The sequence below is a fragment of the Procambarus clarkii genome, chromosome 22, assembly GCF_040958095.1.
Source record: "Procambarus clarkii isolate CNS0578487 chromosome 22, FALCON_Pclarkii_2.0, whole genome shotgun sequence".
Classification (NCBI taxonomy): Eukaryota; Metazoa; Arthropoda; class Malacostraca; order Decapoda; family Cambaridae; genus Procambarus; species Procambarus clarkii.
The window spans coordinates 35,368,620-35,393,890 of record NC_091171.1 but is presented as its reverse complement, the minus strand read 5'-3'; the positions used below and the strand labels follow the sequence as shown (position 1 = coordinate 35,393,890).

The following is a 25,271-nucleotide window of genomic DNA, read 5'->3' as shown; positions in this document are numbered from 1 at the left end:
TCTATTTTAATTTTTCCTTTTTTCTCACTTCGCTCACTTGCAACTTACTATTTCTAATGCCTGCAACATTTGCAACATCTCTATTATTGCAAGTTTATCATCTTGCAATATCTTTCATCCGTGAAAGATTGTGGCATGCATGGTTCTAGTCTTCTTTTTCCCTACTAGGGTAGTGTTAACATTTTCTGGATGTTTCGGGATGTGGTATGTGTGGAGGTAAAGAGTTGGCTTTTGTGCTAATTGGAACCCAAATTGTGTGTTAGTAGGGCTTTGGTTTGTGTATACGTCGGTAGGGAGGTAGTTTATTTTGTCTTGGCTTGTGTGCATTGGTAAGGCTGTGGTTTGTGTTCGCAAATACATGATTCATATATACTGATGAATGTATAGTTAGGGACATGGTTTGTGTCTGTATATGATCGGGATGTGGCTTGACGAGTGTATGACAAGCGATATAGCTTCTTTGTAGCCTGGCATATTAACGGTGAAATGGCTGGGGCTGTTCATTTATTAGTGGGATTATCGGTAAAAATACAGCTTGGATATGTTCTTGAAGTTACCTGCCGCGGGGACCGGGCCATGGGGATGCTAAGCCCCAAAATCATCGCAAAATATGCAAGATACAGATAAAATACCATTTTGTGTGTTGGCTAAGAGCCCGTACTTGGTGCAGCAATGTACTAAATTTGCAATAATGCATAAGAACTCAAACTGTATTATTACACTAAACTCACATGATTGAATAATGCAAGGGAGTTTCATTAACATAAAAATCATAATGATTGCAGCATGTATTTTGACAGGAACCACAATAATTTTCTGTTACATTTGCTGCGGAATTAAGTTTTAAATAACACGTCATTTTTATGTCATTTTTATCGGTGAAACGTTTACAAAGAACAACACAAAGAAACTATAGCAATGTTGAGTGAGTTTTCTTAAAGTTCAGATAATGTTTACACACTTGACTGCTTAGTCATTTCTCAATCAACACAAGATATATTCTCTAACATAAACTTTGGTATTGGAGCTGTGAAATTCAGAACCACACGCACACACACACACATGTACTGTGTCAATATAAGGCACCTCACGGTCACTTGAGTGTCATAAATGCAGTTTAACACAAAGGATGTACTATAGACTACCTTGTGTTACTGCGCTGAATGTCTGCCAACCTTGCGGAGCGACAATGACTGCGCAATTTTCGAGAGCTCTGCATGGTGTTGAAGGTGAGAAGTCCATCCACTGGCGTCACCTGAGTGTAAGCGTCATAGGTGTGCTGTGAGGTGTTGTCGCACGGCCGCTCGTAGTGCTCTGAGCCGCCCATGTTATCGTACTGGGAGGCAGTGGAGTGGCCCCTCTGTGGCCAGTGGGGCTTATTGTCGCTTAGGGGGTCTCCAAGGTCTAGATCAAGGGGAGGTGGGCAGGCTGGCGGAGGGGGCAGGAATGCTGCCCAATTGACCTGCACACCGGGAATGTCTCTGTGGTGTGGCCAGGGTAGGCCATGTTCCAAGCCAGGTGAAGATGGTGCCAGCAGGGCCGTGGTGGCGTACTGGTTCCGTCGTGTCTTGAGTGTGTCGCTGTACCCGAGGCTCGGCGTACTCGTTGACCAGTTGCTCCGGAGGAAGAAGTCTTGTTGACGACAGACTGGAGTCTTTGTCAGTGTCTGAAGGATGCCACAATTTCTGCTCACTGTACATGTTGACTGAGTGGTGGTCAGGATATATGGATGGATCATGGTAAAGGGCAGGAGCATGGGGTGGATTAGAGGGAGGTGCCTTATAGCGCAGTCGCCGCACATATAAAAGAGTGGCTGCAAAAAGCAGCAGCACAAGAGGAATCAGCAAGTACACCAGCCATTCAGGCTGAGGCGGCACGTACATGACAGAGCCACTTCCGTCCGCTGCAGCACTGAATTCCTTACGGCTGTGGGCATCACTGGGCCCAGCATCGAGCAGGACAGGGTCACTGAAAGGCCCAGGACCTGCGCTCGTGACGGCTGCCACGCGCACAGTGTAGAGGCGGCCAGGCAGGAGGCTGCGGGCCTCCAGCCAGGGGCTTGCCACCGTCTCTGTGGTCTGGCTACCATTGTGGCTTATTGTTACCTGGTAACCCACCAGGTCCCCGCGGGCTTCCTCAGGCACTCACACTCGCCCACCTGATGAGTACAGAGCCTTCCTCATGCACTGTCACACGCACCTCCCCAGGGGCAACTGCAGGCACTGTGAAGCAGTAGAAAAGATATTTGTGAAAAACATACAGAAATAAATGTGCGTTGGCCAGAAGTGAAATTAGATGGTGAAATATAAACTCTCCAACATATCAATGTCGGAACAATCATCAATGTAATCATCTTCACTAAATACTGAATTCACTGTAACCTATATTTTCATTACCCAGGCAATGCTAGGTATTCTGTCTACATCTTCATGATGACTATACCTACTCTCTCCTTCACCACCTTCCTTACCCTTCACCAACTTCCTAACTTTCCTCAGGTTCTTTACTCTTTACCACATTCCCTTCAACCCTGTAACCATTTTCACTGAACACCATCTTGATCAATAAATAAACTACTTAAGAGAAACTGACATTTAAACATCACATAGAAAATAATGTGCTAGAGGAAACTTGGTGAGGCTGGATTCCTACTGTGTGAGATTGGAAAAAGAGCGTAATTTACCATGTCATGCAAAGGGGTTGGGGGGAGACATGTTGCTCGACCCTGACCTGCTGAGATTAAGACCAGTCACCCTGAAAAGTTTAACGAGGTTTTCCCGGAGCATCTGGCCGCCAACTTCAAACAGACGTACAGACTACCAAATAGACATATTTTCTCATAGATACAGAAGATAAAAGCATATTATTACATCTACACAACCCTACTTGCTTTTTAGAATATCAACACATAGTATGCTGGCATGATGAGACCACTACTCTCCTACATGCATGATGACATAACCCACACATCTGAAACTATAGGAAGTGGCGACATTTCTGTCAGTCTTGGACTAACTCTCACCATATAGATTGACTTTCTCTACCACTGTTGTTCATTACTTGACTTGATAATTGTCCAGGATGGTCCGAAATGTAATCACTGTATATTCAGATGTGTGCATTAGGTACCATATGTGTGGGTTGGGTGCCAAATGTGTCAATTGGGTGCCAGATGTGTGGGTTGGGTGCCAAATGTGTGGGTTGGGTGTCAGAAGTGTGCATTAGGTACCATATGTGTGGGTTTGGTACCAAATGTGTCAATTGGGTGCCAGATGTGTGGGTTGGGTGCCAAATGTGTGGGTTGGGTGTCAGAAGTGTGCATTGGGTGCCAAACTGAAATTAAATTTGTGTATTTGTTACTGCATGAGGAGGGTAGAACACATTTTATTGTAGTAATAACAAAAGTCAACTCGGCTTACCATCCTCTGGCGTAATGAGTGACATAGAGTTGGATGGTGTTCCCTCGATGTTGTGCCAGAACGGAACGATGAAAAAGGTGTAGCCAGTGTTGGGGCACAACGTATGGAGTAAGTGGGAGGAAGATGAGGCACCCAGGACAGTGGCCACTTGCACAGTACCCATCTTATCCACCGAGTACACTAATACCCCCTCTGCAGACTCTTCTGTTGGGGCCAGGAAGTCCCAAGTGAGCAGGACGCTGCTGGGGGCTGTTACGGCAGCATCAGTGAGAGTGACGAATGGGCGAGAGAGGCGGCGGCGGGCCTGGCGAATCTGGTCCACAGTAAGGCTTGGATCCCGAGAAGGGCGGGTGGTAACCGGGTCAGACCAGGGGCTAGGAAACGATGCCCCTCTGCCGCTGACAGCTCGGACTAAGAAGGTATAAGTATGACCTGGCGTGAGGTGGCTCACGACGCATGATTCTTGCTTTATGAGGGCGTCGGCCATCCGCCACTCATGCCAACCTTGTCGCCAGTACTCTACTGTGTACCACTGATCTGACTCAACACTCACCTGGGAGTTTGGAAGCCAGCTCAATTGAACGGCTGTTTCATTAACAGCCACAAGACGAGGCTTTGAAGGTGGTGGGGGCAGAAGTGGCATAGACTGTACCTGATATTGAAAATCGTTATTGACTTGTAACACTGCAGCCTGTTGCACTGTGCCTGTGTCTGCAACCACCTGACAGGTGTATATGCCTGCGTCCTCGACACCGACAGCTTTGAGGATGAGGGCACCATTATCCGGGAGAGCGAGCTGTGGGTGTGCTGTATCCTGGGAAAGTTGACGAGATGGCAGGTGAGGAGCTGGACGGTACCACCAGGTGACTCTAGCTGCTGCTGCCTCGCTTACTGCCTCACACGGGAAGGATGCAACACTTCCAGGAGCCACCTTCAAGTCTTGGGGTCCCACCCCCACTACAGGTGGTGGGTAGGCTGATACTACCACTACCTCCACACGACCACTTACACCCCCACCTGTACTGACACCCCAACAGTAGTAGGTACCACTGTCTTGCGTTGTTATCTTCTCCAGCAGGAGGGTTTGACCGTCCTCAGACACTGAAGCACGACCTCTTGTCTGTCCAGGGGTGAGAATACCATTTCTGTCGAGGGTTGGAAGGCGCCACACTACAAGTGGCTGTGGGTCGCCTTCAATGCGGCATAGAACCTCTGTTGCCTGCCCAGCCATAGCCTGAAGGTGTTGTGGTCGCTGAGCCAACTCCGGAGCACCCACGACGCTGAGGGAGGCCCGGGCCGTTGTCATGCCCGCATCATTTGTCGCTTCGCAAATATATACATCAGAGTCGACAGCCGAAACCTGCACTAATGTTAGACGTTGGTTTTCCGTTCTGGCGCGTCCTGTGGGTAATTTTCCATTGAGCCGTCGCCATGTGATTTTGGGCATGGGCAACCCTCGTGCCCGACACGCAAGTTCTACCACGACACCTGCTGCAACAGTCACATTGGCTGGTCGTTCTTCAAACCACGGTGAAACTGTCAACAGAGAAAGCAACGGTTAAGAGCCTTATCTGAAGTGCATCATTCCATGGAAATTGTTATTTTTTATTCAATGTAAATAGTTTACCTTCAGAGCGTTGGCTTCCAATTTATCACTAAATAAAAAAAAAAAGTCCTGAACAGAGAGTGAACTTACACATACGTAATAAAGCTACTGTGACTACAGCCGAAGAAGGTATAAGAGTATGTTAGGTATAACGTATGCTAGGATGCACTAGTTTAGCTAATTAGTGCTATGTTAGAAGTTATGTATTGTCGGATAAGTGTATGACTGCCATGTTTGTGGCGGAGGATGTTACCTGGTACTCGAAACGTTGACCCAACTGTTGGGCATGACCAGTGTCATGGGACCCAACTGTTGGGCACGACCAGCGTCATGGGACCCAACTGTTGGGCACGACCAGTGTCATGGGACCCATCTGTTGGGCACGACCAGCGTCATGGGACCCAACTGTTGGGCACGACCAGTGTCATGGGACCCATCTGTTGGGCACGACCAGTGTCATGGGACTCATCTGTTGGGCACGACCAGCGTCATGGGACCCAACTGTTGGGCACGACCAGTGTCATGGGACCCATCTGTTGGGCACGACCAGTGTCATGGGACTCATCTGTTGGGCACGGCCAGCGTCATGGGACCCAACTGTTGGGCACGACCAGTGTCATGGGACCCATCTGTTGGGCACGACCAGTGTCATGGGACTCATCTGTTGGGCACGACCAGCGTCATGGGACCCAACTGTTGGGCACGACCAGTGTCATGGGACCCATCTGTTGGGCATGACCAGTGTCATGGGACCCATCTGTTGGGCATGACCAGTGTCATGGGACTCATCTGTTGGGCATGACCAGTGTCATGGGACTCATCTGTTGGGCATGACCAGTGTCATGGGACCCATCTGTTGGGCATGACCAGTGTCATGGGACCCATCTGAAGTGTTTCCAGTGTTGAGATTCCCCCTTCTCCTTGTGAAATAATATCTTCATCTATACTCAAACTGGGTGAATGTATATTCTCAGGATGTGATTTTGACATTTTTGGTGGTTTGGAGAGTGTGATATACTGATACAGCTGTGATACAGCTACAGGTACAGTGATTCTGAGCAGGATAGCCCTGCAATTAACCTCATTTAAATCTTTCCCATAACACAGTAATATGATCTGAGGACTTACTCATGACGACGAGCTGGGAGGGCGGGGACTCTCTGGTGCCGGCGACATTTCGTACTCGACACACGTAGGTTGCAGAGTCTTCCTGGACGGCCTGGCTGATGACCAGGTCTCCAGCCTCAGTGACGCTGACACGACTGGAGTTGGTCACCTGCCGGCCGTCCCTCAGCCAGGTCAGCTCAGGCGGGGGAGTGGCTTTGGGGGGTCGACAAGGCAGGGAAACCGACTCACCTACCCTGGCCTTCACCGTGGGCTCTGCCTGGCTCTGGAAGTCATACGCAAGGGTGGCCACGGTCAGTGTGGCATTGTAGGAGCGTGTAGTGCCATACTTGTTCGATGCCACGCACCAGTAGGTGCCTGTGTCACTGTCCTTCCTGGTGGCAGTGACACGGAGGAAGAAGAGGGAACCAGAGGGCAGGAGGACACGGTGGGAGCGAGGGTCTTGTGTGGAGGTGACGACCTCTTCTCCGTCACGGAACCACCTGACGCGGGCGGCACCAGAGGCGGCACAGTTGAGGGTGGCGGGGTCGTTGCGGCGAGCCACCATATTGCTGGGGTGCTCCTTGATCACCGGTGGTCCTTCTGTAAGAACAATATCCAGTGTTACAAGTAATATATAGTAATACACTGTGGTTACATTGAAAGGAGTCCTATCAGGGTTTTTTTTTCTCTCAAGAAGGCGTAATTCCAGGAGGTCGATGGTCAGCAATTACTGACAAGCGCCATTGTTCTCAATCACTGGTATCTAGGTACCAGATTAGTGCCTTCCTAACTCCTTGTTAAGTTCAGTAGACCTTCTGGTTCTGATACTTTCGAGCTCATCACTGTCTAGTAGACAGTGGGAATGTTTAGGAAGCCCATGGACACTAGTTCCATCCCATTACGAGGTCCCAACATTGAATGTATATTATTATATATATATAAGAGTGGGAGAGAGAGACAGACACACACAGATAGACAGATAGAGAGAGAGACAAACACATTCCACACCAGCACACACGCACCAGGAAATAAAAGAGAGAGCGAGAGAGAGAGAGAGAGAGAGAGAGAGAGAGAGAGAGAGAGAGAGAGAGAGAGAGAGAGAGAGAGAGAGAGAGAGAGAGAGAGAGAGAGAGCGAGAGAGCGAGAGAGAGAGAGAGAGAGAGAGAGAGAGAGAGAGAGAGAGAGAGAGAGAGAGAGAGAGAGAGAGAGAGAGAGAGAGAGAGAGAGAGAGAGAGAGAGAGAGAGAGAGAGAGAGAGAGAGAGAGAGAGAGAGAGAGAGAGAGAGAGAGAGAGAGAGAGAGAGAGAGAGAGAGAGAGAGAGAGAGAGAGAGAGAGAGAGAGAGAGGTGAAGGAACAACCTCGAAGTACTTCGTTGCTGATAAACTTGCTTAATCAAATGGTCTCTTAAGTGAACTCTTAAGTGCTTGATGAATCCTAGCAGTTGACCGGAGAATATTAGGCTTTAGTGACTGGCAGTAGTAAGAAATAGTAAATGGCTTTACCAGTATATGGGTAGATGGCCTCGTTTCTTGCCGGGGCTCCATTCAATCCCGATGGTCCAAGTGGTTTCTGGCCTACATTCCCTCATCCCGACCTCATATCCCAGTTCCTTATCCTCGTATCCCAGCTCCTTATCCTCGCATCCCTGCCAAGTTCTATATAGTCAAACCGGCTTAGTGCTTTCTCCTTTCAAGTCTCCTTTCCTAGGACCAATATCAAACCCTGGATATATTCGTGTCTGTGGTTGATACAAACTAAAAACAGGTCGGGAGGACTAAAAGACGATGATTAGGGGTGTAAACTCGGCATTTAATTACCTTCCTGGGTGAGCAAATAGGCTATAATTATTCTATAATGCTGCGTAAACAATGGGGGTTTTAAGTAATTATTTCGTGGGCCGAGCACTTGATTACTATGGACTTGTGGTCGTCCACCCACTGCCTGGGTGTTTTGTCTCGACGCACACGCACACGTACACACGCGAACACACACACACCCACACACACACTTCACTTTTATTTATGGAGCCGGTGGCCGAGCGGACAGCACGCTGGACACGTGATCCTGTGGTCCCGGGTTCGATCCCGGGCACCGGCGAGAAACGTTGGGCAGAGTTTCTTTCACACTATGCCCCCTGTTACATACCAGTATATAGGTACCTGGGAGTTAGTCAGCTGTCACGGGCTGCTTCCTGGAGGGGAGGGGGGTGTGGTGTGAAAACAAAAGTAGTAGTAGAAACAGTTGATTGACAGTTGAGAGGCGGGCCGAAAGAGCAGAGCTCAACCCCCGCCCAAGCACAACTAGGAACACACACACACTCTTATACACGGACACTATTCATTTTGACATCTTTCGAGTGCTTATCTTGAGTTATCTTGAGATGATTTCGGGGCTTTTTAGTGTCCCCGCGGCCCGGTCCTCGACCAGGCCTCCACCCCCAGGAAGCAGCCCGTGACAGCTGACTAACACCCAGGTACCTATTTTACTGCTAGGTAACAGGGGCATAGGGGTGAAAGAAACTCTGCCCAATGTTTCTCGCCGGCGCCTGGGATCGAACCCAGGACCACAGGTTCACAAGCCCAGCGTGCTGTCCGCTCGGCCGACCGGCTTAATACACATCCCTTAACCAGCCTGTGGACGGCAGCTAAGGGGTAATAACGCTGTAATAATAGGTTTAGAAACTGTGGATATGGACCTAGACCTTAATGACACTCATTTAAGGATAAATGCAGGCTTTAAGTATACAAGGTAGGAAAATAATTCTGACATGTTTGCGTTTGGTCAGATTGATACGGGATGGTTGTGTTAACTCTCAGTCCTGCTTGTAGGCCAGTCCAAGCCAAGCTCCAGTGCTCCTCTGGGAACCCACTGGTGGTAATGGGCGAACTATTGACATGCAGGGTAGTGGTTGTGTGGTGGAGGTCTCAGTACTTCCACACACACACACACATCCTCATACAACAACCATAACCCATGCACAACTGTCAACCACAACCATATTCACACACACTACCGTTAACCACCACCTACCTACACTTAACGACCACCAAGCTGGACCATAAACCATATTCGCTCATACCTGGACGGAGTGGACGGTCACAGGTATAATTTAGCTGGCGTGTTCTAGGCCTACCATCAAGCAAGGTGTAGGCTTTCCGTCAGGTGGTGGTTGTGGGAGGGGGGGGGGACGAATACAGACATCTGTTGAAGGCCTGCAGAGAACGTGTCACTGTTGATGTCTGTGTTGGGCAGTAGTGCAGGTTGTGGTAGCTATAGTGGTGGTGGTAGTGGTGGTGGTGGGGATGGTGGTTGTGGTGGTGGTGGGGATGGGGGTGGTGGTGGTGGGGATGGAGGAGGGACGTGCCTGGGGGTCCCAGTGGGCAGACAAGTGCTGAAGTGAGCCAGTTTACACAGCTTGCGGGTGCGGCAATATGGAATATTATTTACCAGGTGAAGATGACGGTAAATTAAGCCACTGAACAGTCAGCAATGAACGTCCAGAAGCAGCGAGCCAGGCCACTCAGGTAGCAGGGAGAGAGAGATCGGATCGCATAGCCAGGGGGCAGTAAGGAGGCGAGGTCACTCAACAGCAGAGGCAACAGCATTTAGTGAAACCACTTGGGTCAGTATCAGGGGCCAGCAATGTCATACGACCAGCAGACTGAAGTCACCACCCCGTGCCTTCAACCACCGTCCCGTGACGAGTCCCTCGGACCAAACATGTCACCCACCCTGCCAGCTTCCTGTTATTGAAGCCAGCAAGCACCGTCCTCTAGTAACACGCTCCCCGGGGCTTCAGTAACACGCTCCCCGGGGCTCCAGTAACACGCTCCCCGGGGCTCCAGTAACACGCTCCCCGGGGGCTCCAGTAACACGCTCCCCGGGGCTCCAGTAACACGCTCCCCGGGGCTCCAGTAACACGAACCCCGGGGGCTCCAGTAACACGCTCCCCGGGGCTCCAGTAACACGCTCCCCGGGGCTCCAGTAACACGCTCCCCGGGGCTCCAGTAACACGCTCCCCGGGGGCTCCAGTAACACGCTCCCCGGGGCTCCAGTAACACGCTCCCCGGGGCTCCAGTAACACGCTCCCCGGGGCTCCAGTAACACGCTCCCCGGGGGCTCCAGTAACACGCTCCCCGGGGCTCCAGTAACACGCTCCCCGGGGCTCCAGTAACACGCTCCCCGGGGCTCCAGTAACACGCTCCCCGGGGCTCCAGTAACACGCTCCCCGGGGCTCCAGTAACACGCTCCCCGGGGCTCCAGTAACACGCTCCCCGGGGCTCCAGTAACACGCTCCCCGGGGCTCCAGTAACACGCTCCCCGGGGCTCCAGTAACACGCTCCCCGGGGCTCCAGTAACACGCTCCCCGGGGCTCCAGTAACACGCTCCCCGGGGCTCCAGTAACACGCTCCCCGGGGCTCCAGTAACACGCTCCCCGGGGCTCCAGTAACACGCTCCCCGGGGGCTCCAGCTATTGGAGCTTCAGGAGCTCCAGTAACATATTAATTTACTTATTAATAATAAGTAAGAAATGAACTTTGGAGCGTTAAATTTTAATCTTCCTGTTTCAGTGAAGGAAAACATGATGAATATCGAGAAGACTCGCGCCAGAATCATAAATCTGAAAATTTGTCGTTTTCAATTAAACATGTTTAAAAGAAAGACTGCTGTCAAAATATACTAAATATACTATATATATGTAATGTGCAGACAAGGAGTCACAATAACGTGGCTGAAATGTTGACCAAACCACACACACTAGAAAGTGAAGGGACGACGACGTTTCGGTCCGTCCTGGACCATTCTCAAGTCGATATACACACTATATACACACTATATACACACACTATATATACAACTGAGTTTTCAGTTGTATATAGTCCTGGGGACCATTCAGGCTTGTTTGCATATATATATATATATATATATATATATATATATATATATATATATATATATATATACATATATATATATATATATATATATATATATATATATATATATATATATATATATATATATATATAGTGTGTATATCGACTTGAGAATGGTCCAAGTCTCAAGTAAAAATAAATTTACTAGGTTATACAGTTATATATCTGATTGTTTACAAAAAGAGAATATTAAGAGGAAATAAGGGTAAGTCTGTTTCCTAGAGGCTGTAGATTCCTGCGAACTCCTCCCAAGCCGGGCAGGAACCGAAGACGCAGCGGGCGATGCATGCATATATACATAATAGCCAGAACGCACTACTCTGGCGTTCTATACAATGCCCAATTTGCCTAATAATTCGAGTTTTTCTGAAGCTATATATTAAAAAAAAAAATTTTAAGCTAAAAAATAAAATGTTTGAAATGTTAAAGATTTCCATTATATATGATTTTATATACTTTTTAATTTGCGTTAAAACTAACAAAGAAATATTACCGAACCTAACCTACCTAACTTAACCTATCCTAACCTAATCTAAACTAACATAACTAAGTCAGTAATGCCAATTTATTGAAAATACCGAAAATTACTCTGCTTATTAAGGAAGTCGGGTCGTGCATACTAGGCCAAGTAGTGCGTTCTGGTTATTAGGTACGACTATTCCACAAGCCCTTTTTGAACCCTCTCCTGAATTGCGCATATCCTTCCGTAAAAAAAAGATAAGTAGGTTATTTTGCTTAATCAGAAGCGTCAGGGTTGGCAACCCTGACTCAGCCATCAGGGGGGCCTGACCGCTGAGTGGACAGCGCTCGGGATTCGTAGTCCTAAGGTTCCGGGCTCGATCCCGGCGTAGGCGGAAGCAAATGGGCAGAGTTTCTTTCTCCCTGATGTTTACCTAGCAGTAAATAGGAACCTGGGAGCTAGACAGCTGTTACGGGCTGCTTTCTGGGGTAGGAGGGTGTGACAAAAAGAAGGCCTGGTCGAGGACCGGGCCGCGGGGACGCTAAGCCCCGAGATAACCTCAAGATAACCAACCCAATGAGAGCCGATAATCATCTGGCCCAGGAAAACGTCAACATTGCAATGGTTTTCATTTCCCTACACCACCGCAATTTTTACCCCGGGGTCAATAGTGTAAAAAATGTAGTGTGCTCAGTAAGAAGAGAGGTTGGTCAACAGTAAACCATCGACTAGTTACTCTAGTACACTACAGAGTCTACACTAGAGTCTACCCTTTAATCAGATACCGATTGAGAGCCCTGAACAAGCCAACCGGATTTTATCACGAACTGACGATTCTATTGACTATTTCTACCTTGAAGCTGTCAGTTACCTCAGTCAACCTCATCAGTCACCTTTGCACGACCGCTGCGCCAGTTAACTGGTTCTGTTAAGTGCCTCAAAGTAGTCCTTTACAGCGACTTACAGTTAATACTGAGCACATGTATGTTAACTGGCAGTTACTAACAGCCTTAACTGGCAGTTACTAACAGCCTTAACTGGCTTCTCATTGTATTTTGAATCGCATTTCTCCTTCTGTCTTTCTCATTAGTGCACTGATTATACCTGGACTCCAGAGGCACTCCAAGGGCACTCCAGGGGCACTCCAGAGGCAGTCCAGTGGCACTCCAGAGGCACTCCAGAGGCACTCCAGAGGCACTCCAGAGGCACTCCAGGGGCACTCCAGAGACAGTCCAGGGGCACTCCAGAGACAGTCCAGGGGCACTCCAGAGGCAGTCCAGGGGCACTACAGGGGCACTCCAGAGGCACTCCAGGGGCACTCCAGAGGCAGTCCAGGGGCACTCCATGGGCACTCCAGAGGCACTCCAGAGGCACTCCAGGGGCACTCCAGAGGCAGTCCAGGGGCACTCCAGGGGCACTCCAGGAGCACTCCAGAGGCAGTCCAGGGGCACTCCAGGGGGCACTCCAGAGGCACTCCAGGGGCACTCCAGGGGCACTCCAGAGACAGTCCAGGGGCACTCCAGGGGCACTCCAGAGGCACTCCAGGGGCACTCCAGGGGCACTCCAGAGGCAGTCCAGGGGCACTCCAGAGGCACTCCAGGGGCACTCCAGAGGCACTCCAGGGGCACTCCAGAGGCACACCAGAGGCACACCAGAGGCACTCCAGAAGCACTCCAGAGGCACACCAGAGGCACACCAGAGGCACACCAGAGGCACTCCAGAGGCACACCAGAGGCACACCAGAGGCACACCAGAGGCACTCCAGAGGCACACCAGAGGCACTCCAGAGGCACACCAGAGGCACACCAGAGGCACTCCAGAAGCACTCCAGAGGCACACCAGAGGCACACCAGAGGCACTCCAGAAGCACTCCAGAGGCACACCAGAGGCACACCAGAGGCACACCAGAGGCACTCTGCATGCCTTCGCTCCTCCTTCCCCCGACCCCACATTAAGCTTTAATACGTAGCAATATTATCATCATATTGTGATGCAAATATACATGCAAGAGAATAAGGGAACAAATACGGGATCACACATTCATACACATAGGCCTATACATATATACAAAGATAAACATTTACAAAGACTTATAACAACGCTTAGAGGCAGGACTGTGTGATGCTGATACGGTTGGGTAGGCCTATTGGTAACTGAGCAGGACATGAACTATAGCCGGTCGGCACACACGCTATAGGCCTATAGTAATCGAGATCTACTTTTAATTTACACGAGCCAGCTTTAAATCTACCGGAAGCTGTCTTTAAATATTTTACCTGGAGCATACCTTTGAAGTGTTTCACGAGTTGCTCTATAGATTGGATAGTTTACAGAGTTGAATTTTGTATCTCAAGTAAGCTGGTTTTTAAATTGCAAGCTGAAAATGGATCTTGAAACCTTCCCTGAGCTGACTGTCAAACTTTAAATGAGCTGATTATATATCTTCAGTTTGATTAGCCTTTTAAGCAAGTTAGTTTAAAGCCTTAAGTAACTTGTGTGAGAACTTTAAACCCTATCTGTTTTGTTTTTTTACCTGAGGGGCCACTAACCTTAGTGGCCTCGACGAGGACAGGAAGCCGGCGGCTTGTCGAAGGTCCCTACCCATTTGCTCTGATGGATTTTAATCTATCTAACCTAGGTTGAGATTTTAAGTGGGTCAGCTTTACATTTACAGTTAACCGGCTTTATATCTAAAGTCAGTTTGGTTTAGATTGACACTAAAATGTTGATCTGTTTTATATGTTGTGGTGTGTGGTGGTGTGTGGTGGTGTGTGGTGGAGGTGGTGTGTGGTGGTGGTGTATTGTGTGGTGGAGGTGGTGTGTGGTGGTGGTGTATTGTGTGGTGGAGGTGGTGTGTGGTGGTGGTGGTGGTGTATTGTGTGGTTGTGGTGGTGTGTGGTGGTGTGTGGTGGTGATGTATTGTGTGTGGTTGTGGTGGTGTGCAGTGGTGTGTGGGGGTGATGTATTGTGTGTGTGGTGGTGGTGTGTGTGTTGTGTGGTGGTGGTGTGTGTGTTGTGTGGTGGTGGTGTGTGTGTTGTGTGGTGGTGGTGTGTGTGTTGTGTGGTCGTGGTGTGTGTGTTGTGTGGTGGTGGTGTGTGTGATGATTTGAATGATATGTGTTGGTGTGTGGAGATTAGTATGATATAAGTTGACCACATACCCCGCCCCCCGGTGCACTTTGTAGTTTATCCGTGTTTTGTATTCTCGTCTATGCCCCAATGTTGCTCTAGTGGGTATATGTCCCAGGGTGGCTCTAGTGGGCCTATCTACTGACCTTGTCACTGAAGTCACGTTAAAATATACACACACACTAGAGCAACCCTGGAACATATACACACTAGAGCAACCCTGGAACATATACACACTAGAGCAACCCTGGAACATATACACACTAGAGCAACCCTGGAACATATACACACTAGAGCAACCCTGGAACATATATACACTAGAGCAACCCTGGAACACATATACACTAGAGCAACCCTGGAACATATACACACTAGAGCAACCCTGGAACATATATACACTAGAGCAACCCTGGAACATATACACACTAGAGCAACCCTGGAACATATACCCACTAGAGCACCCTCTAAATGTCTTAACAATGCTTCGGAAATGCGGATAGCCTTAAATATTTGAAACTGGCAGTAAGCGAGTTCGGACTGTTCCCTTCTACTGGTAGACCACACGTGCCTCTATTCTTTCCTTCCTCCCTCTTGTCTTACCCCCCCCCCACTCTCCTCTTTCCTTTTCACCCCCAGTTGACGGGCAGGAAATGGGGGCTGGGGGGGGGGGGGGCAGAGAGTGGCCAGCTCACACAAGCTACTTTCTGCCTCACTTCACAAAAGGAAAATCGTCTTTGTGACAATAGCACGGTGGGTGTGGGCATGACAATGACATTCCAGTCCTAGGTCAAGCATGCTGGGAAGGAATGGTTAGAGGGGGGGGGGTGTTATGGGGGGGTGTTATGGGGGGGGGATGGGTAGTGGGAGGGAAGGGTGAGGGGGGAGGAATGCAGAGAGGGGGGGGGGGAGAGATGGCTTGTCTAAGCAAGTAAAATGGGGGGGGAGGGGATTTGGACGTCTGATCATAGGCTATCCGGTGTTAAATGACTGCATGATGCCAAGTCTTGATCATGAGACCTATGATGATGACACTGCTACATACAATACAAATAGCACAGTGGTCTACATCGCTTATTCACACTCGAGGGGTCCCGGGTTCGATTCCTGCAGTAGGACAGGCAGTTGGGGGTGGGGGGTGGGGGGGGGAAGTCTCCTTTCACCTAATTCCGCTGTTCAATTAGCAGTAAATGAGTGCCTATGGGAGCCAGGCAACTGTAATTGGTTGATGCGTTCTGGGGAGAGGTTTGGCCTATTGGAGCCTTGATATACCTAACAGGCATGAATATATATATAACAATATATATATATATTTATATATATTTATAAATATATTTATATATATAATAATATATATATATATATATATATATATATATATATATATATATATATATATATATAAAGGGTACCACCTCTGGTGCCAATGTGGGGACCCATAGCCTCGGAGAAGAAAATAAAAAGTATTCAGAGGAGACCTTGTGGTTTCTCACTGAACACTAATATTATCTTCTCCTACCACCCCCATTCTTTTGTATGTACACATATATATTTACTTTATTTGAACTTTGTTACAAAAAAGGAGTTACATATGGGTTACAAAGATAGTTATCATAGGTTGTCGAGTTCCTCCAGCTCCTCAGATGGCGGGCAGGAACCCTGGATGCAGTGCGCATTTCCCCTCTGTATCGCCACACTGAGGCGCTGTAAAAGAAAAATTGCAGCTCTTGGGTTCCTTGTCGTTTCAATGAGCCTAGAACCCAGTTCCTTCAAAAAAACTGGTAGCACTTTTACCCCAGGCGCCGAGTGTCTCAGAAGCAATGGGGACAAAATTGTAGTGGTGATCCAGTTCTCTATACTTACGGGATTTGGCTGCTTCCCTGTGGGTGGCAGCGCCACCTGGTTGTGCAACACTGAGGTAAATGTAGGTGTTAGCCAGGGTTGATACGCACGTGTAGTCCCATATCAACTGCTTGCCATTCTTCCAGGGGTTCACTGTGATACCATCCGGGCGACCAATAAGAGCATCAGAGTTACGGAGCGTTAGGTAACGGGGCTCTCTTTCAGCTGGGCATCCAGCTGTAGTGAGGCTCCTCTTGATGATGTCGTTAACTTCACTGTGCCTCGAGTGCCATCCCCCTGTGCTTTGGCAGAGTAGGCCATGGTGGCCGTATCTGTCAGCCACCACCTCGCCGCAAATACACCTATATCTGGTGTGGATTGGGGCAGCAAGGCGGAAAGCCACAGCAATTCGGAGGGCGTGTGGTGTGAGACGCGTGCCAGTTGCCGACATTGGGGGTTGCTAACAGGAAATCCCCTGCATGTGGCGCTGCTACTGCTGTGAGGCGAGCAATGTCGTGTTGTGTTGTTGCAGCACCCAGGCACTCTGCAGCAACTTGGTCTACAATGGGACCATCCCAGCTGGATTGCTTGTGGGCTTTTGGGGATGGTGGTTGAGGTGATGGGCCTGCACGAGAGGCCCACTCTGTGGCACAGCGTGTAAAATTGGGATCATGTACACCTGCCAGCTGATGTAAGTGGGCAGGTAGAATTTCCTTCACAAGGTCGTCGGATGCTGATAAGAAGGACAGGAAGGCTGGAACAGCGATTTGCGTTGCTGTTCGAACTCCGAGGCCCCCAAGTCTTACGGGAAGAGAGGCTTGTTTCCACTGTAGGTCATCGATATATATATATATATATATATATATATATATATATATATATATATATATATATATGTATATATATATTATATATATATATATATATATATATATATATATATATATATGTATATATATATGTATATATATATATATATATATATATATATATATATATATATATATATATATGTATATATATATATATATATATATATATATATATATATATATATATATATATATATATATATATATATGTCGTACCTAGTAGCCAGAACGCACTTCTCAGCCTACTATGCAAGGCCTGATTTGCCTAATAAGCCAAGTTTTCCTGAATTAATATATTTTCTCGAGTTTTTTTATTATGAAATGATAAAGCTACCCATTTCATTATGTATGAGGTCAATTTTTTTTTATTGGAGTTAAAATTAACGTAGATATATGACCGAACCTAACCAACCCTACCTAACCTAACCTAACCTAACCTATCTTTATAGGTTAGGTTAGGTTAGGTAGCAGAAAAAGTTAGGTTAGGTTAGGTTAGGTAGGTTAGGTAGTCGAAAAAGCATTAATTCATGAAAACTTGGCTTATTAGGCAAATCGGGCCTTGCATAGTAGGCTGAGAAGTGCGTTCTGGCTACTAGGTACGACATATATATATATATATATATATATATATATATATATATATATATATATAAACATACCTAACCTAATCAGACATAACCTAACCTAACCTAATCAGACATAACCTAACATAACCTAGCCTAAAAAAAAAACCCTCTTAAACCCAAGATAACCAGAGCTAATGTATAACCAAAACTAACCTTAACGACGTGTATGGTTCTGACAATCAGAAAACGACCTTTGTCGAACTGCCTGTTGTACTATTTGGCCGTAACCGAACCCCCTACTCCCCCCTCCCCTGCTGACATTACCACCCCCACCAACACCCCCTGTACCACCCCCACCAACACTCCCCCCCTCCCGCACCCCCACCAACACCCCCCCCCCCTCCCGCACCCCCATTAACACCCCCACCCGCTATTCTTATCCGCAGCGACCAGTTCGATTCAGCTATCAGCTGGTCCGGTGGTCCCAGTACACCCTCCCTACGGTCTGGTGATCCCGGTACACCCTCCCTACGGTCCTCTCTACGGTCTGGTGGTCCCAGTACATCCTCCCTACGGTCTGGGGGTCCCAGTGGACCTTCCCTACGGTCTGGTGGTCCCGGTACACCCTCCCTACGGTCTGGTGGTCCCGGTACACCCTCCCTACGGTCTGGTGGTCCCGGTACAACCTCCCTACGGTCCTCTCTACGGTCTGGTGGTCCCAGTACATCCTCCCTACGGTCTGGGGGTCCCAGTAGACCTTCCCTACGGTCTGGTGGTCCCGGTACACCCTCCCTACGGTCTGGTGGTCCCGGTACAACCTCCCTACGGTCCTCTCTACGGTCTGGTGGTCCCAGTACATCCTCCCTACGGTCTGGGGGTCCCAGTACACCTTCCCTACGGTCTGGTGGTCCCGGTACACCCTCCCTACGGTCTGGTGGTCCCGGTACACCCTCCCTACGGACTGGTGGTCCCAGTACGCCCTCCCAATGGTCTGGTGTTACAGTTGCATCATTCCTAAACCTATTGTTGGACACCAATTTATTCTTGATTATTTCGGAAAAAAAGGTCAACAAACCCCTTGCACAGGTCCTGCCCCACAGCACTAAACATTATGATTAAACGCCCCTGACATTATGTTTTAATCTCATTACACGTGACTGACTTCACATAAATAAATATATAAAATATATATATCTTTCAAAAAACCTATAGGCCTACCTGACAAATTGTTCATCAAATGGTTTAGTTACGAAAATATGACACTAGGTCATATTTCTTACCTGTTGGAGCCGAGGAGACTCCCACCACAAGTAGCATAAATATTAATTCCATCGTTGTTTGGTGACTATCTTCCAATCAGCTTACGTTCCAACTGGTCAAACCATTCTAAACTCAAGTCCCGGGTGTCACAATGCAAGTTTCAGAACTGTCCACGTTCTCCAGATAGTCATGTCACCTCAAGGTTATGCAGTAAACTGTTGAGCCGTTCAGAACAGATGACGGGAGGGACGTATTAAATATATAAATTCAACTGTCAGTGGAGGTTAGATCCAGTGACCTTCACCCTGCGGGGTCTTGTCAAGCACTGATTTGGAGAGCGTGTGCTGGCTGCCGGTCTGGTCGGTACCCGAGGTGGGCTGTCCCGGCACTGGTGGGCGGAGTCTCGGCGCTGGTGGGCGGAGTCTCGGCCACTACACACTGCGCTTGGAGGCAGAGTCTCGGCGCTGGTAGGCGGAGTTTCGGCGCTAGTGGGCGGGGTCTCGGCGCTGGTGGGCGGAGTTTCGGCGCTGGTGGGCGGAGTCTCGGCGCTGGTGGGCGGAGTCTCGGCGCTAGTGGGCGGAGTCTCGGCCACTACACACTGCGCTTGGAAGCAGTCTCGGCGCTGGTAGGCGGAGTTTCGGCGCTAGTGGGCGGGGTCTCGGCGCTGGTGGGCGAAGTTTCGGCGCTGGTGGGCGGAGTCTCGGCGCTAGTGGGCGGAGTTTCGGCGCTGGTGGGCGGAGTCTCGGCGCTGGTGGGCGGAGTCTCGGCGCTGGTGGGCGGAGTCTCGGCGCTAGTGGGCGGAGTCTCGGCCACTACACACTGCGCTTGGAAGCAGAGTCTCGGCGCTGGTAGGCGGAGTTTCGGCGCTAGTGGGCGGGGTCTCGGCGCTGGTGGGCGGAGTTTCGGCGCTGGTGGGCGGAGTCTCGGCGCTAGTGGGCGGAGTTTCGGCGCTGGTGGGCGGAGTCTCGGCGCTATTGGGCGGAGTCTCGGCGCTAGTAGGCGGATTCTCGGCGCTAGGGGGCAGAGTCTCGGCGCTGGTGGGCGGAGTCTCGGCACCGGTGGGCGGAGTCTCGGCACCGGTGGGCGGAGTCTCGGCACCGGTGGGCGGAGTCTCGGCACCGGTATTTCAATGGTACAATGTCGGTATTTTACTGTGAATTTTGTAATTAGGCCTAATCTATATTACTAGGCCTAGTCTATTTTGTAACTTGACCTGGTTGATATTTTCAAAATCATGTTCATGAGTAAGTATGGTTCCTGTCAACCAACTGATTGTAGCGTGATAGGTACACAACGTATAAGTAATAATAATAATAATAATAATAATAATAATAATAATAATAATAATAATAATAATAATAATAATAATAATAATAATAATATGGAATAATAACAGTAAGAAGGAATAATAATAATAATAATTTCATTCACCTAGGCACCAGTGCCTCTAGGGGGACTCAGGCCACGGACCCCAAGCGTGTTCATGAGGCTCTATCCACACCTGGGGTCCAGGGTTCGAGTCTCCTAAAGCCCAGGTGAATGAAATGTTTATTTCCAAGGAAGTGTGGATGATAATTAATAATAAATAATAAAATGAAGAATGAATAAAAAGAAGAAATAAGAATAATGAAGGTTAAGAAAGGGCAAAGAAAGTTCAGATCGTGGTCACGCTGGGTGTGGCAAGGGAGTGGATGGGGAAGATGGGTTGATGGTGGGGGATGGGGTAGATGGGGTGTATATGGAAGAAGGAAGGACGGGGCATTTTACAACCTATGGGTGAAGCTGCGTATTGTGTTGACGTGAGGGGCAAGAAAGCTTCCAACCCTGACAACACAGGCTTCACTTTCCCCCCACCGGTCTCTCATTCTCTCGACCTTATCGCCTCCAGGAACGTCGGAGGCATGACAGTGCTACGCAACTCCCCCTCTTCCCCCCCCCCCCCCCACACACACAAACCAGGAATGTTTGTGAATGTTTGTGGTTAGTGCATAGAGCGGCTGGAAATGGAGGGAGCTTGACATAAACGGTGGACGGGGAGGGAATTCTCTAGGGGATGGAGAAGGTGTGTGTTGTGGCCGTAAGACCCGCTCTCAACACTGATTTTCACTTAGAGGAACAGCTGTCATGGTGGGTGGGTGGTGGGTGTGTACTTACCAAGATGTGCTCGCAGAGTCGGGCCAGGCTCCTAGACCCCCCACCTTCCAAACGTTCTTACATTAATGCAATGACTCGTGTAAATATGATAAAAGGGTGAGACATTTGTAATTTTGAATCGCGTTACCTTCAATGTTTTCTACGTTAAACTTATTCCACTTCCTGATGTCTCTTGTGACTCATTTGTGTATGGAGTTCCCGTCTATGACCTCTCGTTCAGCTGCTCCTAGCTTTGAACAACGCAGCTTTGAGTACTTTGTCAATTTCTCTTAGGATCTTATATGTTACAGGATAAAAACCCACATATATGTATTTGTGTAAAAGATTTACACCAAGTCTTTCTCACTCTCCAGAATGCTTTGTCAAGGTCTGAGTGTGTGACTAGGACGAGACTTACATCTCAACGTCTAATGCCCAGTGCCCCATCTTCAGGTTATCTTGAGATGATTTTGAGGCTTAGCATCCTCGCGGCCCGGTCCTCGACCAGGCCTCCTTGTTACACACACCCAGGAAGCAGCCCGTAGCAGCTGTCTAACTCCCACGTACCTATTTTACTGCTAGGTAACAGGGGCATCAGGGAGAAAGAAACTTTTTGCCCATTTTGTCTCTGTCTCCACCGGGGGATCGAACCCGGAACCTCAGGACTACGAATCCGAAGCGCTGTCCGCTCAGCTGTAAGGCGCCCTTAGACATGTCCTATGTAAGTCTCGGCCTTATCACATACTCAGACTTTGACAAAGCACTCTGGTGAGTGCAAAAGTCTTGGTGTAAACCTTTACATAAAATACACAAATACACAAGTGTGGGATTTTATCCTATGTTATTATGTCTGTGTGAAGACGTTAGCATTATTTACCTTATGTGTTATTATGTTCCCTATCACTTCTTTCTTTCAGTGGGATAAGGTCTAGTCGTTCTTCATAACTCAATCCCTTCAGCTCAGGAATGGACCTCGTTGCATATCTTTGTGCTTTCTAGTATTTCCTTGTCCTTTCTCAGGTGAGGGAGGTAAGGGTTCAATGCTCGGAGATGTACATTTAAGAGTGGTTTCATATTTTCTTTATATAGGGACTGGAAAGCCTCTTTGCCAATGTTTTTGAAGAATGTACTTACGTTAGTCAGTATGCCATATGCAGCTGTTGTTGTTATAATTCTGCTAATGTGGGTTTCTGGCATTAAATTGGGGGACATGTCCACTCCCAGGTCTGTCTCCTTTTTTTGACTGAAGAATCTGTCTTCCTTTCATTCTACACTGCTGTACTGGTATTCACACTCCTGTTTCAATCCTCGAAACTTTGCATTGGCTGGGTTAAACTATTAGTCATGTTTCAGATCACTTGTTGAGTGTGTCCATATCTGTTTGTAATGCATCACAGTCTATCTTTGGCTTGATTCTTCTCATTAGTTTTTCATAATCAGCAAGCGTTTATATAGAGGAGCCAATTTCCTCTGTCAGGTCATTGACATATATTATAAATAGGATAGGCCCCTAGAACCAACCCTTGTAGTACTCCACTCCTAACTTCTCTCCAATATGATATATCTATTTTCATTGTAACCCACTGCTTCCTTCCCAAGAGATACTCTCTGACCCACGTTAAGACTCTTCCCGATACAACAACCCGCTTCCTGGCTCGAGAGGGAGTCTTTTGTGCGGGGTAGATCGAATGTTTTGTGTCAGTTGAGGAATATGTATTGTGTGTGTGTGTGTGTGTGTATTGTGTGTGTGTGTGTGTGTGTATTGTGTGTGTGTGTGTGTGTGTGTGTGTGTGTACTCACCTATTTGTGCTCACCTATTTCTGCCTGCATGATCGAGCATTGACTCTTGGATCCCGGCTTTCTAGCCATCGGTTGTTTACAGCAATGACTCCGGTCCTATTTCCCTATCATAATTAGTTTTAAAATTATGAATAGAATTTGCTTCCACAACCTGCTCATTAAGTGCATTCCATTTCCCACTACTCTCACGCTAAAAGAAAACTTCCTAACATCTCTGTGACATCTGAGTTTCCAGCTTCCACCCATGTCCCCTCGTTCTGTTACTATTCCGTGTGAACATTTCATCTATTTTCACTTTGTCATATTTCTACATTGAGGCGATTCTCTGGTGCTAGGTCAGGGGGGTTATATCAACTCTCAGTACTTTTTTTTTTTGCAGTCTTAGATTATCCTCTCCTGTTCATTTCATACTGTTAAATAAATCTTCTTACTCCCTAAACAATTCTCACTACCTTGCATTTATATGACCTGAATTCTAGAAGCCATATCTCAGACATTCCCCGAAGCTTTTCATGTTCATCCTGGAGCTTTGATTGTTAAAAGTGTTTTATGACACTCATCACTAATTGTGTATCAAGAGCAAACACCGACAAGAAGGTAGCAGCTTCCTCATTAAGGTCACTGACGTTTATCAAGAACATTATAAACATTATAGTCCCCGAGTACTGACTTGTGGAACTCCAGTTATGAACTTCCGTTACTCTTAAGTATCTCTTCTCATGATAACTCAGATGCCTCTTGACGACCCAGGAAAATATACTCATTCAATAATTTCCCGTTTTATAGCTTTTTCATTAAACTTTAATACGTTCGTTTTAAATTTTCTGATCCATGATATTTTTGTTTTGTACAAGGATGGGTACAGGAGTCGGCGGCTTCCGCTTCCTGTTAACATGCTTAACTTTTTCCCTTTCCCATAATTCATGTAAGTCTTACCCTACAAGTTTACCCCTGGAACACAACCCGTCAAGCGGTTAGCCACCAGGTTCTCAATTACGACTTCGTGATCAGGGACAAACAGTTAAGGATTGAAAATCAGTCAATCCTTCGTGGCCAAGTCTCAAACCCCAGACGACATCGTTCGTGAGGATAGGCGGCGGGTGTTCCACCTCTACCTGTGGTTGTAAGCCAGGTGTGAATCCTCGGGAGTCTGGATGACTCTTCAAATCTCCTGGCGATTGTTTCTGGTGTTTATACACAGAAGATATGAGTGTGATTCCGGTCTGTAAGTGGGGGGGAGGGGGGAGGTTCTGCCTGCTCTCTTTCTTGATTCTATGCACCTCGATGGCTGTCTCCCATTCAATTGGGAAGTACTCCTGTATCTATTAAAGTCTTGTAGATCATTAGTGGAGCTTTCTCAGCCTTCAGTACCACAACTGCTTGTAAGGTCAGTCTGGAGCTTCCCTCTCCGATCCATACCTTCTCACCACGCCCAGACCCACCGCTCTGTGCTTCTAACTCCACATCCTCCCTCAACATACCTCTTTCCTCTCTCTCTCCACATCCCTCCCTCCCTCCCTCACCACTTCTCCTCTGAGCCTCGCCAACAGAGGGGCGTGCAGCGGTCCACCTGTGGCTCAGCTGGTAAACAGCTTCACCGGCAGCTGTTATATTGCAACAGGACACACACATGGATGAACCTAACCCAGGTGCGTATATGCAGGAAACGGCCTTTAAGCAGCCTTCCAACATCTATAATATAATGCAGTCCCATTAATAGTCTAGGTAGTAGCCGCGTCCAACAGCCTGGTTGACCAGTCCAGCAACGAGGAGGCCTGGTCGACGACCGGGCCGCGGGGACGCTAATCCCCGAAAACACCTCAAGGTAACCTCAAGGTAACCTCAAGGTAGGTATTGCCATTTCATTTCCTTGGATCGTCGAGGGATTCGAACTCTACCCGACAGGCCAGGTTACCCACAACAAGGGTCTACTAAGTTCCTAACTCATCAGAGACCTTAACCTTTCCCTGGGAACACCTCTATGGTATATCTTATGAATCTACGTCTTCACGACATGGATGAAGAGGTGCGTGACTACCAGACACCTTAATGGTGCTCCAGGGAAGGTTTAGATCATTGCCTAAATGCCCGTTCAGTAGGTTCGGATTATTTTCTATCGTGATAACCAAGCTTGTAGGTTGTG

At 48.1% G+C, this 25,271-nt stretch overlaps 2 protein-coding genes across 2 annotated transcripts in view; both read right to left on the bottom strand.

Moving 5' to 3' along the window:
* Nucleotides 1-770: 770 nt before the first annotated feature.
* On the bottom strand, nucleotides 771-19,509 carry LOC138367359 (roundabout homolog 2-like). Its single transcript, XM_069328840.1, is given in 6 exon segments — nucleotides 771-1,552; nucleotides 1,554-2,138; nucleotides 2,140-2,222; nucleotides 3,420-4,955; nucleotides 6,154-6,732; nucleotides 19,216-19,509. Coding segments are annotated over 6 exon segments (3,246 nt in total). The 5' UTR covers nucleotides 19,268-19,509; the 3' UTR covers nucleotides 771-1,141.
* The window catches only part of LOC123752578 (uncharacterized), a 26,683-nt gene continuing 20,881 nt past the window's right edge, over nucleotides 19,470-25,271 (bottom strand). The window contains exons 2-3 of the mRNA XM_069329188.1: nucleotides 20,016-20,306; nucleotides 19,470-19,793 (exon numbers count right to left, since the gene is read on the bottom strand). Of these exons, the coding sequence (XP_069185289.1) occupies nucleotides 19,470-19,793; nucleotides 20,016-20,306 (615 nt within the window). The remainder of the gene's footprint in view (nucleotides 19,794-20,015; nucleotides 20,307-25,271) is intronic.